This window comes from Staurois parvus, unplaced genomic scaffold (assembly GCF_062004578.1).
Source record: "Staurois parvus isolate SC_StPar_1 unplaced genomic scaffold, SC_StPar_1.0 ptg000172l, whole genome shotgun sequence".
NCBI lineage: Eukaryota > Metazoa > Chordata > Amphibia > Anura > Ranidae > Staurois > Staurois parvus.
The window spans coordinates 4187914-4204735 of record NW_028317968.1 but is presented as its reverse complement, the minus strand read 5'-3'; the positions used below and the strand labels follow the sequence as shown (position 1 = coordinate 4204735).

Below are 16822 nucleotides of genomic sequence, written 5' to 3'. Positions count from 1 at the left end.
CTCTTTAGGGGTACCCCCATACATTGGCAAATGCGGGGTGTTTTTGGTGTGGTGCAATTTTAAAACGAAGGTCAGGGACGATTTTCCCTGCATTTCTGCAGGTAAGGTAGCCCATTGAAATGAATGGGCTGCCCTACACAGCCACACAGATGTGAACCAAGGGCCTGTTCACCTGTGAGGTTGGAGGGTAATAAAACCAAGCAATTGAGCTACTTTTACCACCCCCAACTGCTCCCCCTTTAGCTGCAAAAACAGCAGCTGGGGGTGTACACATGCTGTTTCCGCAGATGGAAGTATACCCCCAGGTGAATGGAGTTTAACTACAACCGCATTGCACCCAGTTGTGGTGATTGAAGCTGCTTTTTACGGGGTTAAACCAGGTGGTGAGGAGACAACATTCCCTCTATCACCTGTCAAATGCCTCTGAAAAGCGATCTGCGCATGGATTTCTTTTCAGAGGATCAGCAGTCCTTGTTGCGATTACGAACAAGTCCTAAAAAAGCAGTTCTGATAGGACAGGAATAGGGAGTCTAGATTAAAAGTAAAATACATATACACAAAAACAAACACACGCGCATAAAAACAAACATACACACGCATAAACACAAGCGCACAGCATGAAAAGTTACAGTACCTTAGCTTCCATCACACAGCTGGGTACTGCACTTTAGGGGGAAGCAGAGAGCACAGAAGACACTCCCCTTCCCTTTGCTTTCACTCTGCTGAGTGGTGCGACGTATCCCTGTGCCAATGTACAGTGCGGCTGGGGATCAGGAGCTCGGGCTCAAGTGACAGCCATTCTCCCCACGGCACCACTGAAGACCTCTGGCGGCACCCCGTTTGAGAAAGGCTGGTATAGATATCCAGCATGATATTTTTCTCCATTGAGATCTGATGCGTTTTCAAAGTGTTCCTTAAATTTTTTTGGCGCATTGTACATCACACAACTAGCAGGTGTAAGATAATAGCAGCATGTAATGTACTGATGTTTCATTTGTCACAATATACATACTGATAATTATATGGTTGAAACAGCATGTCTTAAACATACTAATGCACATAAGTAAAAATAAGCAAAGTAAAAACAAGTAATGTTTATTGTATTACAAAAACTTTTGGCAAGATTTCATACTTTCATTTTTCAAAAAGAATTTAGGGTCATAATTGTGTAAATTAATTTTCCAATAGTCTTTTAAATGGGAAAACATATCCTCACATTTTAGGGTAAATATCAAACAAAAACTAAAATCAAGTAATCTGTATCTTAATTCTAAGTAGAACGAAGCCCACATGTAAAGCAGAAGAGATGAATTTCAGGTTAGTATGGTTTGCTGCGCTGGTCACTTCTGAAGTCATTCCTGTCAAGAAGCAGAGAGGAGAAAATTAAAGCAACTTTTTTTTTTTTCTTACACAATAAAAACTGCCACTGCCATTTTTAAAGTACAATTCTCCAGGGCTCCAATCCTTACCACTCTTTATGAATTGGTAAGTCTTAACTTAGTGGGAGAAAAAAAAAAAATAGTAAGGCAAGAATACATGCCACAGACTGCATTTTGAAAGTAACAAAAAAAAAAATGACAGGTGCCACTCAAGGCTCCACCAGGTACCCTTGCATGACGAACCACTAGGAGTGCTGACAAGGACAGAGCTCGTCAATTGCGTGGTCATGCATACAAATGAAATTTATAACTTTTTATCCACACAAATAGAGCTTTCGTTTGGTGGTATTTGATCACCACTGATTATATAAAATAAAAAAATGAACATTTTGAAAAGAAAAAAAAAAAAAACCACACCACACCCAAACAGAAAACAAATCCCAATAAAATGTATTTTTAGTCTGTAGGAAAGTTATAGCGTCCAGAACCTATGGAATATATTTGAAGATTGATCAGTCCTGATGTACCGACAGCCGATCTCATTTGAGGAACTTAAAATGCAAGGACAATACAAACACCGCCCAAAATTACCTCTTTTTGGAAAGCAGACAGACTGGGGTATTTAGAAAAAAGGCATGGCAAGTTATTTGAAATTGTAATTTGTTACAATATCTTGGAAAAATTAAGAAAATAAAATTTGTGTTTTATTTCACCAGTACAGTGTCATGATATGATTGGGTGTGGTGGTGCTCAGGGAGACAGACTGGTGACAGCATGTTTAAAATACTGAATTAAAAAAAAAAAAAAAAAAAAATACTTTCATTGGAGTAGTTCAATGTTACCATAGTAACTCTGTACTATGGGGTGGATATTAGGGATTTTTCTCTTTTTTTTACTCTTTGATTGCTGGTACAATGAAGATCACTGTACAAGCCCCAGCAATGCTTTGAACTGACATGAATGGGTTAAATTCATGACAGCTGCGAATACTACTGATCTGTACCGGGTGCTGTGATTGGCCCAGGTACTATGTGATAGATGTGGACCAATCACAGCTCACTAGTAAAAGAAGCAAAGCGGTTCTGAATCTCATTGATTGATAACAGCTTTATTGACATTGTGATCAATGCCCACGCACCTTTATTGCTAACATCTTAGTGTGCATTGTGTAAGACAGCCATGTATTTGAATAGGCTGTGGTATACACGAACATATGCTAAACAAACCACAATGGTGTTGGGACCTTATCTCTTTTTTGGCCACACTGTTCAACTCACCTGCCTCCAATTTTTCCTCCGAAGCCGCCTCGGTCACCACCTCTTCCACGACCTCTGAATCCTCCTCTATCACCCCCATAGCCGCCTCTACCTCGATCTGTATGAAAGAAAGTGTTACACATCAGACAAGCGCATAGATCAGATTTTTAAAACAACGTAGCAGCTGTGCCGAGTAAACCAGAGGGTGTCACAGGTAACGAAGTGGGCTAAGCAGCAGACACGTGGAGCAAATTCCCCAGCCATGCCATTTTGTCTGCTCAGGCAACAGATAAAAAAGGTAGCACATTCATATAAAAAGGCAAAACTTATTTTGAATTTGACATAGTTGTAGCTGCAGTGTGTATTTAACGCAAGTGTCATGGAGGCACTTTCTACTATAATTAAGAAAAAAGTAAGTTTTGTAACACAGTTTTATGAAAAGAAACGAGTGTGATTACCAACCTCCTCCACCCTGTCTGGAGTCTTCTGGCCTTGGTGCACTGCACTGGTTACAGGAATCTCTTCTGGCAAAATTAACATTCCCACACGAGCTGTAAATATGTCAAAACAGGTTTTAATATTTAGAAAGAAAAAATAAATCTATATAAAATATTTTCTTAAAGGGGCTGCTTACGAATTAGGACAAACCCAGTCACCACCTTGAGGTGCACCACTGCCGCCTCTGAAAGAGCCACGGCCCCCACCAAAGCCACCACCTCTATGACCTAGAAAGAAAAGCAAATTTACAGCATTATTTTAATACCAAGGAAACATGCAGAAAAGTGTCAATTAACAAAAAGAAACCAAATAGTGTATAAAAAAAAAAAAAAAAAAAAAAAAAAAAAAAAGTAAAAAACTTGGCCTTAAAAAAGAGAGGAGCAGAACACCCCTCCCCCCCATTACACTTCGAACAGAGAAGAAAATGTTTTAATCACTTCCTGCCCATAGGACATACCCATACCTATTTTCTCTAGGGCCTCTGCTTAAAACTATATATTTTCTAGAAACAAAATATTTACATATGATGGAAATGCCAGAATTAGCCTGGGGGTCAAGTAGTTAATATCTGCCCCTTATAAAGACCACTCAGCTAAATTTATAAGGATACAGTATTTGATTAGGTCTTTGTAAACCAATTTTTAACCACTGATTAATGTATCACTGCAACTTGATCTCAGCAACAGATCTGCCTATACACAGCTTAATACTTACCACCACCACGTCTACTACTACCACCACCACCACCACCGCTGCCGCCACTGCCACCTCCTCTCATAAATTCAGGCCTTCGAGTAGCAAAGGAGACTTTAATATTATTTCCCATAAAGTCTTTTCCTGCATTGCAAACAGAACAAACATGTTAAGCATGTCAACACTGGCATTTCAATGACATCAATTCAGCTGCTATGCACTAATTAACAGTAAACAAAAAATAAAGGCTCAATTCCAGGCACAAGTAAAAACAAAAAAAACAGACAAAAAAAACAAAAAACACCCTACCTTTGCAGTTGGAAAGAAAAAAAAAAATTAAAAAAAAATAAAGTGGGCCCACTACAAAAAGGTAGTTTTTTTTCTTCTTGTACCTGGGGTTAGGCTTTATTTTTTGTTTACTGGTATTCGTACATATCAGCTGAATGTTTCACAACAGGCATCTTTCTTACAATCAAACCATCTATAATAAAATATTGCTGCCTCTCCTTTGGATCAACATCCCAAAATTTGTCTCCCTGTGTAGGGATGCCTTGTGATAGCATGCAAGTGCACCAGTTTTCTTATGCTTTATGCAGTTACTACTTTAGGTTTGTGTAAAATGATATTTAGGGATAAATCCTAATGTATGTTTTTATATAGTTAGGTCATACTCCTGTAAATCCTAATTGAAGGTCCTGAGGAAGCAGAGATGCGAAACACGGTAACCTCTTTGGATTACTGGAACTGAGTGTTCTGTACTGAAAAAATGATCTATAAAAATTGAGTGATGGCCTTAGATTGTTTAAATACTGTTAGTCTGGGTCTTCTATGAAAATTTAATAAAACATTGATTTTATTGAGACAAGTGGTGTGTCTGGTACCAGTAAAGTTCGACATTTACTTTTTGATCCTTACCATCAAACCAATCGATAGCTGCTTTAGCAGAAGGAGGATCATCAAAAGATACAGTAGCTTCACCTTTAGATTTGCCAGTTTCTTTGTCAGTGTAAAGATTTATCATCGGCTTTCCAGTCTTCTTGTTCATCTGCAAATATGATTTTCATATGTAAAGTATATTCTTTAATAAAAACAGAAATATAACAAAATAATGCCTTTTACAATGAGACAGACTAACATATGTAAACAAAAGCTTTGCCATGTGGAAATGAATGGCTTGATCTCCTTATGACCCTCAAGACCTCCAGCTGTGATTGCACTTATCTAGGTTCTTCAGAAGCAGCCATGGTGATTGGATGTATATGGGAAGTCCTGCTACAGGTTCTACATTTGTCTAATGTTAAAGAGAAAACGTGAAAACAAGAATTCCGATCTCTACTAATGGTTATTCGACAAACTAACTGTACTGAAGTTGGAGAGTTAATCCACTGATTACACTGGAAAGGTGTAGGATCAAGGACTATAGTTTTGATTCTGGCTTTAATATAGGGATCTCTGGCCTGGAGTAAATTGCAGCAAGTCTGAATTCCCTCCCTGCACTTTAGAAGTGTTACTATTGTGATCTGCTTTTATTCTCAGATTCCCTTGGAGAGCACAAAATGTAGACATGAACAGAATTCTGGAAGGAAAAAAAAACTTTTACCTTTATTATTCCTATTTGTTTGAAGAACTCAGCCACCTGATCTTGTGAGACATCCTCTCCAAGACCTTGCACAAATATTGTGTTATTGTCAGAATTGTCTTCATCTCCTGGGAGGTAGTGGTAAAACAAAAAAAAACAAAAAAACAAAAACAAAAAAAAAAGTGCTGTAAGAAGTGTTCTAAACACCATATGCAAACGAGGATAATATAGATATCTATAGGCACCTCAAAGGATACAAAAACTTACCTTATGCAATCTACACTTCCAGTTCTATAAACACCATTTCCCATAGCCATGTTCTACACTATTGCCACCCACCTGAATAAGTAATTTTGCAAAGAACTACCCTCTTAACGTCATTTGTATATACATAGTCACCTGTCCTACCTAAAGAATGCCCAGGCCTGGAGATAGGCAAGTGTACTGCATTGTGTAATATGGGCTGGAGCATGCATTTTTGCCATAATTAGAGATGGGAAAGTCTAATACAATCCTCTAGGCGGTGCTAAAAAGAGAGCATGTGCTAACAAAAACCATATGTGCCTGGTTATTGACATAAGTGGAATATGCATACTGTGACTCACCCCCCCCCCCTAATACCTGGTGATCTTGTCAGTTCCCTTAGGTTCAGGTTTCAAACTGACAGCACCAAGTGTGAAAGCAGATGCATGCTGGAATGGTCAGCTTGCCTGTATTTCTGTAGTCCGTTTATGCCATGCGCCCCTAGATACTAGATGCTATGAAATTCCCTGCATCTCCAATTGTCACTACTCATCACTGCCATGCCCCTCCAAGCTCTACTGTGTTGAATGATCAAGGCTCCCAGCAGGAATCTGTCAAAAGTGCAGAATTACCTGCCTACTTACATGCCCCCTTAATGGGCAGTCAGGAAGTAGTTGAAAGCCACACAAGAATAGACGTTTCCCTGTAATCTGCTTTCAGTTTTTCCAACAATGCACAATATGAAGCAGTGTTTGTAACCTGATGTACCTTATGCTATGCAAGCTTGAGAACTGTTACACATAGGAAGGAAGCTTCCACTGTGGAGGGCCACTAACCACCCCCATCTTTGCTTCCCATCCTCAGGCATGGACTCAAGTTTGTTGCCATGTGGGAGGTTGAGGGAAACCGCAGAACCTGAGGAAAGGAGCTGGCTAGCAGGAGCATTAGAGATGGGGGGAGGGATGCAGGTTGCCCAGCATACTGATTGAGGTGTCTCAGGTGCACTGTGGAGATAGGGGACTGCATTGCACAGCTGGAAAATGTACTTCCTGTTGTGAGACAGGCTGTCCACCCACTTCCTAAATCAGACATGCTCTCACCATTAGGAAGAGGGATTCCAAGGAAGGCAGTACAGTCACAAAACCGTAGAACCAAACCTCACAAAAAAATAAATAAAAAAGCTAAAATGTGATTATGGTTAAAGCAGATCTTCACCCTCCATGTCAAGCTTCCCCCTCTCTATATAAAACATTTTAGAAACTGCCATATTCGTGTAAACATTGTGGCCCCAGGAGGCTTTTAGTCTCTTTCAGCAAGTAGGAGGGGGTGGGCCTAATGGCACGTCATCGTGAGGCCCTGTCAGCTGAAAACAGAAGAGCCAGGGTGCCTCTCGATGACATCACAAGACCAAGCACTGTATTGACAGGATGAGGGGCTAGGCTGAAGGTCCTCAAATATTTCCTGTATTCAAATATGATTGTTGCAACAGGTTTACTTTCTCAAAAGGTATGACCTGACCACCTGCTTTAAGCCAACACCTGCAGCTCTAGATTCACACCTGTGATAACTGCATGTTTTGTTTTACCTATACTCCCCCTTACCTTGGTCAGGTTTGCTCCCATAATCCCTGGGGCCTGCAATGAAAAGAAAGAATATGGAACACTAAGTGAAAGCAGTAATACCACTATATTGTAATTAAACATTCTACATGAACTAAACACTTTACTAGCAAAAATGAAAGTAAGCATCCTGTTCATCTAACAGAGGCTGCTACTGACTACCTCTTTCTGAAAAAATATACTATTCTAGCTGTTAATATGTGTAATCATTCCAGATTGCTTAAAAAAGGTATTGAAGCCAGCAGGTCAAGAAAACCTCAGCTCACAACATCCCATAATAGCAAGTTTCAGGACAATGATAGTAAAGAAAAAAAAAGAAAAAAAAAAAAAAAGTCAGTGTGGCTGCCAGACAAATTAGCATTTTAAAAAGAGGAAAGGTCAAAAATGGGAGCCGTTTCTTTTACATGGTTTTCTCCCAGAAAGGATTTCGACCTTTACAGTGGAGGCTTCCCAGCCCTTAGCGATTCTCTGTGTATTAAATGAAATAAACAAAAATGCCCACATTTCTACAGCCCCCCAACCCACCCACCTACCACTACTCCTTGTTCAAGTCTTCAGTACAAAGAGGCCCTATCACCAAGAAATCGTATGTATATGCAAAGAAAGTATGTTAAAGCTGAATTCCAAGTCTAGGGGTACTTGCAATGTGACTTGCAAGTTGGACTACTCCAGAAGAGTCAATTTCCTAAAATGGCACCTCTCCTTGCACATCATAGCCCTCTGACCCTCCCAACATAACACTATGTAACGGTCCAAGGTGGAGTGAAGGGAAATACTATGGCGTCGCTTGAGTGCCAGCTCTGAGTGTGCCAACATCAAAACCACGAAGGCTGCATCCAGCAGTCTCAAGGCTTTTGGATGTGTACATCATTCAGGCTTTTACAGGTATAATTTTATGTAAAATTATGATCTAGTGAAAGTTTCTAAACAATTCCTCATATATGTAAAAAATTCACTAAATAACCAAGCAGCATTATAAACAAAAAACTTCAGCCTTTCCTATTGCTGCTCTTTTTTTTTTTTCTACATTCACATTGTGAGGTTTTTAAAATGTTTACCAATTTAAGTAAATTACAAATGTTACATTTTAAGGAGTTGTTCAAACTAAAGCCTTGCAAGGGAAGGTGCTTTGCCACAATATTTAGCATTTCTATGAACACGGTCATTTAATCATTTCGATTTTCTTTTCGAGTAACTTTAAATCAATTCAGGAATGACGACAGGTGCCATGGACAAATAGGATTTCACATTTTCAGTTGTATATCCTGCAAATTGTCTTCCACTGCTACAAAAAGTCACCAGCTAAAAAGCAGATATGAAAAAATGGTTAAAAACAAAAAATAGACAGTACGGATCCCACCGACTTTCACTTTCTGCATCTGTCATATGCTTGGTCAACAAGTTGGCTGTCCGATAAAGTACATCGGTAGCAGAACCTCTTGTCCACTGCAAAAATGTGCTGAACATGCTGAAAAGTTTTAGGCAAGTTTCTACAAGATTTTTTTTAAGCTGAGGGTTTCACAGGCATCTATTCCAAACTCTGGGCTGCTGTACCAGAACAATTTTTTTGGGAAAAGATAGAGAGTATTAGAACAAAAGTATTAAAGGAGCCCAACGTCTAGATGGGTAATAATACATGTGCATATATTACAGTTAAGGCCAACATAAGCAGCAATGTTTCTCAGTTTTAGTTAATTCTTTTTATAGGGGAGGGGATAAATATTACAGGATACAAAAGGACTTTATTTTCCAGGCTACTTGTGTTATGCTGCCACCTTCAGGAGAGAAAAAAAAAAGCACAGGCGTACATCCCACCAAACACAACCCCTTCCTAAGCCTCAGTTTTGAAGCAATCAATGAGAAACAGGCAGGTGGGGAGGAATTATTGGACACATAACTTCGTATTCATAACTACTTCGGAAGTACCAAAACACTGAACATGGCAGGTGGGAAAAACAGCAACAAGCCCAAACAGAACAGGGCATGGTGGAATTCCACTTCCAAAAGACATCTTCACCCAAAACTGGCAGCCAAAAGGAGGTGTAAACATCTGCCTGCTAAAACTTCATAAAAACGTGTGAAGATCAGGTAGCCATTACATTTGAATAGATGCTGAATAGCACAGAAGCACTGACAGTCCCGGTGTAACTGAAACAAGGAACCATATTGTCGAAACAAAGCTATAGATTTAGGATGCTTAGTCCTCATGCACACTGGACATTTTTACAGCTGCGGTTATTGGCTTTTGACATTTTTTTTCTACAGCCAGTAAACTCCCCAGCATGTTATCCTACGTGCCCATGCACACAGACTGTAATCAACGTTTTTTGGCAGGGACATTTTTTGGCTTGAAGCAGATCACAACAGGGTTTCAACAAGGAATGAGACGCAATAGGTCTATGAAGCAGGTCAAGCTGAAGACATCTGCACACCAGACTTGAGAAAAGCTTATTTCGCCCCAGGATGAAGGGGGCATAGATCAAGTAAACCAGACCTCAAAAGGAGGTACACAAGGGCATCTACCACAAACGCCTGAGGATCCCTGGTTTGAGACAAACCTGTCTAGTTTGTTGTTGAATCTGGATGCCAAGAGAATCACATCTGGCACCCCCATCAGACATCTCTGAACTCCTCTGGGTGAAAAGGCCCATTCTTCTAGATTGAGCTGCTGGCAGCTGAAAATTTGCCTGCCAATTTTCCCACACTGGAAATGTGCATGGCGAAGAAAGCTGAAATGTTAAGTTCTATCCAAGACAAGATCAGATCCACTTGTCCCTCTGATGGGAGATGTATGCCACAGCTGGAAGAGCCAGCAGAATTGCCCAAAGTTCCAGGATATCAATCGAACACGTGTTTAATGACCATGTACCCTGAACCAATAGATTCTCCAGAATGCCTCCCTGCCATCAGGCATCAGTCATCCTAACCATAAGGATTTCTCAGTATCCAGCATCGTGGGTATCCACCAGTTAAGCTTTGGGAGTTCGATGCAATGACAGAGCCAAGGTCCTCTGACATTTGTTCCATACCAACAAGATATTGATATCAAGAGCTGTGGAGTGAAACTGGGCATAAAGAGACCACATCGAAGGCAGCCATCATCCTCACCTGCAAGGAGCATCTTCACCTGTGCCTTGTTGAGGACTAAGCCCAAGGTCTGCACAGCATGTCGCTACCCCATCTGAAGGTTCAGCATTCAAACAAACCTTTCCAGGACCTGTACCATCTGATAATTGATTGAGGTCAGCTTCTGATATGATTGCTCCCTGAGAATGTTGTCATCAAGGTGCCCCACCATATTCTGAGTGCTTAATACTGGTATTGAAGCAAATACCTTTGTAAAACTCTTGGGGCTGTGGACAGGCTGCAAGGCAACACCACAAACTGACCCTGGCAATCCTCAACTGCCAAAAACAAAAAAGAGTGAGGAATTTGTTGAGACTCTTAATAACCACGGCATCTGTTTGGTTTGTGAATACACAGGTTGAAATAGAAGCTGCAAGACCTCTGCCGCTCAGCTGCAAGCACAATGACCCCCTGGGACAGCAGGCTTTTCAAAGCCGCAAAGAAAAGCAGCAAAACTCCAGTTTGTAAATTCTGGACACCATGCTTCAAATCCAGTCTTTCTTCCTGAGTCAAGGCAGCTGCAAAGGCCAATAGACATCCCTCGCCTGTGTAAGAGAGAGTCACCTGCACTGTAAGGAGGAATTGCCTCTGCATCCAGATGACCATTGTGTCCAGTTCCTCTTATGGATCTGGGACATAAGGCTTTTGCTTACAGCTTAAAAACTGATGCTTGCAAAAGAACTGTTCTTGGCTGTCTCTGTCCAGAAGTGACTTCAGAATCCAAAGATGATCCAAACAAGCAGTCACCCTCAAAAAGGCAGTCCCTTGATTTGCTTCTGGCAGAGAAGTTCCGCCTACCAACACTTGAGCCAAACTATCTGTCCCACGAGGACAGACAAGTTCACACCTGTGGAAGCTGCTGTGTGGAATCTTCTAAGGCATAATCCAAAAAAAAAAAACAAAAAAAAAAAAACTTAAGGCTCTCTGAAAATGTTCCAAGAAAGTTTGGCCAGAGCTTTGGCCAAACTTTAAAGCCATAGCAAATTCCCACTGCAGGCTTCGGAGGATGCATCAGAAAAAAGATTTGATTGTTTGGAGACTGCAAAAACCCTGTAACTTTTCATAGGAGGAATCCAGAAGTGATTATTTAAAGTTTGGGCACATCCACTAGAAAACCCACTGTGGTCCTCTATGCTTGCAACAGCCCTAGACCCAGAGATTGCCCCTGTTGAGGACTTCCCTACAGAGGATTCCCAGTCTTCGATAGCTTCAGCTTTCGGAACATGGCAACAGTCCTGGATGAAGCCCTCCATTGCCCCATTAGAACAGGGCAAGGCATTGGACAAACAAGCGATCTCCAAACCTAGGTGTTGTAGCCATCACAATTGTTAAAAATCAAGGCACAGCCGAGCTGGCATTATGACTGGGTGGAGAGTCCTGCCTTTTTTGACCAATGTCCATTCACCCTAAGGTGGCAGCATACCCAAGTAGTCATAAACATGAAGTCCTCTATTCTCTGATGCACAGATTTGCTTAATTTTTATGCAGTGTGTTGCAATGCACTACACTACGTCATGGTGCAGTGCAGAAGGATGAACAAAATGTCTAACATTTAAGAGAAAAAAAAAAAAAAAAAACACTTTGATGCATCATTACAACATATCAGCACTGCTCCCCCTTTACAGCACAAACCAGCGGCTACATTATGTGACTGCTGCTAAAGAGCTCTATTGCCATACGAACCATGGAAAAGCCAAAAGAAAAATATATAAGCAATAAGTAAGGAAAAGAAATGTGAGCTGGTTAAAAAAAAAAAAAAAAAAAAAAAAAAATTGGACTTTGCGTTTCCAGGTAGTGCGCACGCACCCTACCCACGCTGCCATTCGTGGCCGTCAATCACCAGTCGGTGATTGCCGAGTATCTCTGATGGGGAAGAGAACTGTATGTAAAAAATACAGTTCTCCCTGTTAGCTCATGCACACTGCTTTGGATGGCTGTGCACAGCACAGCCATCCAAAGCAGTGTGATTACAGTGACGCACATGAACACAGACACGTAAAACAGCACATGTTAACCCCTTCCTGCTCAGTGCCATTAGTACAGTATCAGTGCTTTTTATTAGCACTGATCACTGTATTGGTGTCAATGTGACACCAGGTCAGTTCTCCCCAATGTCCGAATGCCCGCCGAAGTCCAGCTATAAGTCACTGATTGCTGCCATTACTAATGGAAAAAAAAAAATTTCTAGTATCTATACTATTTGTAAACGCTATAACTTTCACGTAAAACCAATTTACACGTATTGGGATTTTTTTAAGCAAAGACATGTAGCAGAATACATTTTGACCTAAATTTATGATGAAATTGGTTTTGCTTTTTTATATAGCGCAAAAAAACAAAAACAAAAAAAAAAACCCGCACAGGCGATCAATCACCACTGAAAGCAAGCTCATCGATTCGTGGGGAGATCTTCAGGAGGGCAAGTGGTTAAAGCATGGGTACCGTTTTTTTCTCCCCCTCATGTTTACAAACAAACAAAAACAAACACAAGGTATGCTTAAGAGCAAGTGTTCACCTTGACCAATAACCAGTGCGGACATGCACATTAAGGGCTACACTGATGCAGATAAAAAACAAAAAAAAACAAAAAAAAAAAACCACACAACCATGGAACTTGTTCTGTGCCATGGCTAGACAAATTGCAGGCAGCCAACATATCCCAGAAAGTTGCAGATGTTCATATTTTGGCTTTGCCATTAATTTAAAAAACCCATACGCTAACAGGTGCATGCTGATAACTTACTAAAAGATTGTTGCTTATACTGAAATATCTGGATGCCAAGATACTCTTAAAAGTATTTAGTCCTGTGCAGCACAAGGCTTAGCCAACAAAATACATATACAAGTGATGGTATGTTAAAGCAGCTTAAAAGTGATACTAACAGGTTTTCTGTTCTGCACTCAAGTGAATGTGTGCTTTGCCCACACAGGGCAAAGCAATTGGTTACCTTAAAGCCCAACCCCAAGCAAATAAATTATCCCTGGGCTGTGCCCACACTGCAAGGGACAAACCACCACCGGGAGAGCAGAGGATCAAGGAGGGAACAAAAAAAAAAAAAAACCCCAACCCACCAACCTGGACAAAACCAGCAATTAACCCTTGCAGTGTAGGCACAGCCCCACTGCAAGGGTTTTTTTTTTGTCTATTGTTGGGCTTTAGGCTTAGCTCTCCATAGAAGCATATAAATACCTTCCCTTTTACTACCTCTCTGTTCAGTTCTGCCACAAAGTGGAGGGGGAAATAAAAAAAAAAAATAAAAAAAAAAAAAAGTTTGAGTAAACTAAAATTTGCAGCTTTCATAGGACTATCACTCACCCTTATGACAGCACTGGGCCATGGAGCGAGTCACATACTAGCTACTACATAACTGGTAGTACTGGGTTGGCTCCTGGCACTGAACAGAGTGGTGAAGAGCAAAAGAAAAAGCAAGTATATAATGGACAAAGCACAGGTTTGAGTACACTTGTCCATTAACAGACCCACACTGGAGCAAGAAAAGGAGTGAAGAAAAATTGTATACAGTCAAGCAATTTTAAAAAGCAATCCAAAAATCTTCTATGGGGTTATTTGGACAAATAAAAATGTATTAGTAGAAAAGGAAAAAAAAAAAAAACAAAAAACCCACCACTTGCTAAATTAAACTCAAGGCTCCATTCACACTAGGTTTTTTCCAAATCGATTTTGTGCAATCGTGGCTTGTTTGCTGCAGGGAAAAACGCACTGCGATTGTGGCAAACACGCCCTGCCTTTTCAGGTGCCATGGAAATGAAGGGCACCTGAAAAACCGGGATTGTGAGGTTTTACACTTTTACAGCACGTATTCGAACTGCGGCAATTCTGCCTGCGAATTAAAAAACCCTAGTGTAAATGGAGCCTGAAAGGCTTACCCAGAAGTGGCAACAGTGCTTTAAAGTGTTGCAAAACTGCCAGATCTCTTTGCAGGCAGAGCCACTAATGGGCCCTGGATGCAAGCAGATCTTGCCAACCCTGCAATTTGGCAATGTGTCCACACAAAAGCAACACTATTTCTGTGGCTAGGCATTAAACAAGTAATTCTGGAGAGTTGAGAAAAAGCACAGAAGTCATCTTTCAAAAAAGGGACATCCTCATTTCTGCAAATGCAAAGAATATAACAGTAGGTAAAAAAGTGTTATAAAATATAAAGAAAAAATAAAAAGGGTTGCAAACACCCCCTTCCCCAAACTGCATAGTCTTTATAAAAGGAATTTATGGAAATTATTTTAGTTCATTCTGGCATGGTTGTGTGCTACAGAAGCTCCAGATCTGTTTCAGCAAGTGGGAAGGGTGGGTAGCTCCAACAATGGACAGGCAATAGGAGCTGGAAGGTGACATCACAGCTCGGAGTGCATGAACAGATTTCAGATTTTCCAGACACAGTGGAGCTGCTGCTTCTCAATTACATGACTGCAGTGGAGCTGGGAATAAAACCCCATCCACAAATTTTTTATAAAGGCTATGCAATACAAGTAGGAGAAGGGGAGAGGCAACATTTTTAACATGTCTAGATCACCTTTAATTCCACTTTAACACTAAGCACCTTTTACCCAAAAGGGACCTTTACCAGTCCTTTTATTAGATGAAGTTTAGAATTGTTCCTATGGTTTTTATGTTTTCATTATTCTTACCCTGAAAGTAGTTAAACATCGATACTGGCACCTTCAGACGTATATCTTTGCAAGAGTATAGCAGAACATGTTTTTACTGGCCTGTAATAAGCTGAGGAGTCCTGTTCAATGCAACAGGATTTCCATGGAAACAGTCTATGTTCAAGGCACTTACCACCAAAATTTTTGAAGCCACCTCGGTCACCACCGCTGTGGAGGAAAAAGCGGAGACATGATTTTATGCCCCCCTTTACCACTTAGGGCAACTGAATGAAGAAAAACCCAGTTAAGTGTTAAGACTAGTGCAGCTCCCATGTTACATTCATTGTACAAGAACAAGATATTACCCCCCTCCCCCAAACCACCACCCCCTGTAAAGTCAGCACACATCTATGGCTACTACAATTATTGATTGTTAATTAAACTGCCAATATCTTATACAATGTTCAAATTATTTTCAGCTGAGGAAATTGAAATATTTGTACTATAAATCTATTCACATACCAGCTTATGTCCTGAAGATTCCAGTGAAGAGTTTGCCATGCAGTTTGTGTATACATCCTCTTCTGTAAGGTTATAATGTAGGCATTGCTCATACAGCTGAACCTAATATTGGATTCTAATAAAGAACACCCTGCAGTGTAACATGACTGGCTTTGAGGTGGTCACAGTACACTGTTAGAACTGGGAATTCTGGGAGGAGAGATCTTCAAGTATTCAAGAGGCAAGTCAACATGTGATTCAATTTATCCATGAAAATCTTTTATTTCCCCTTTTGTTTTTTAAAGCACTCTGCAAAGGGTTAATACTTGCCTCGGCCACACTGTTGATTTTCACTGTCTTGACAAGATATGCTGACTGAAAATGTTGGTATTTAACACTTTGTAATACCTTGTTCTTTCCATATGGCCTACATCATTACTGGACACTCTAGTGATGCAGACATCAAAAAACACTTCACTCCTGCTGAAATGTCTATGCCTACTGCAATGGTCAGCTTGTCATTGGGGTAGTAATGTACTGGCCATCTGATAGGATGAGTATGCAGCAGGGGACCAGGCAGCTTACACCCAGAAGGGCGTTGGAGGATCAAGATTTTTCACTCAGCATAGTGCTTGAAGACAGTGTGGAGTGGAGACTGCAAATTAAAATGGTACCAATCCCTTTTGCAGAGAGTGCCTTAAAAGTTTTTAGGACTCCAAGAACTTGGAATTATTTAATCTCTACTTTTAAAATGTAGTGGTCCCAGCTTTTAGCACACTCTGACAGGGGTGGGGGGGGGACAACAAGAGAAAAAAAAAAAAAAACCACCATGCACACTCCTTAAGCTCCACTCCAAGTGTTACTACACTTTAACTGTAGTGTTGCCTGTCGGTAAAACAAGATTTTAGCAAGATTCAGCAAGCTGCAAGGAAAGCTAGACAAATAGGTAGGCAGTCAATACTGACCTCTCCTGGTTACCATGGTAATTCTGCTTTTCATCAAATAACTGACCAGGAACAAGTACATAGCTTATGTTTTCTAACCTCACTTCTTACATGCTTCTTTTAAGTCAGTGTATTTCTAAATTTCAAGAAAAAAGCCAGAAAACTATTTGAGGATGGTAAACAAGAGCAGCCTACCCATTTATGTTGGTTCTAATTTTGCTTAAAGCTTGCTAAAAGCTAGCTTAAGGTTTTAGCAAAGTCAGTATTTGTACCTGCACTACAGGTAAGCCTATAATAAAGGTTTACTTGTAGGTACTGTAAATATCACCTTAACATGCACCATTTAGGAGATATTTACCTGTGTAAAAAACCGACA

The 16822-nt window shown here is 40.5% G+C and overlaps 1 protein-coding gene across 1 annotated transcript in view; it reads right to left on the bottom strand.

Annotated features, from left to right (window-relative positions):
* Positions 1–1079: 1079 nt before the first annotated feature.
* TAF15 (TATA-box binding protein associated factor 15) overlaps positions 1080–16822 on the bottom strand; it is a 37091-nt gene continuing 21348 nt past the window's right edge. Inside the window, exons 8-16 of the mRNA XM_089676594.1 lie at positions 15195–15229; positions 7250–7282; positions 5427–5533; positions 4742–4871; positions 3848–3970; positions 3270–3360; positions 3098–3186; positions 2657–2753; positions 1080–1358 (exon numbers count right to left, since the gene is read on the bottom strand). Coding sequence (XP_089532720.1) covers positions 1319–1358; positions 2657–2753; positions 3098–3186; positions 3270–3360; positions 3848–3970; positions 4742–4871; positions 5427–5533; positions 7250–7282; positions 15195–15229 — 745 coding nt within the window. The 3' untranslated portion in view covers positions 1080–1318. The remainder of the gene's footprint in view (positions 1359–2656; positions 2754–3097; positions 3187–3269; positions 3361–3847; positions 3971–4741; positions 4872–5426; positions 5534–7249; positions 7283–15194; positions 15230–16822) is intronic.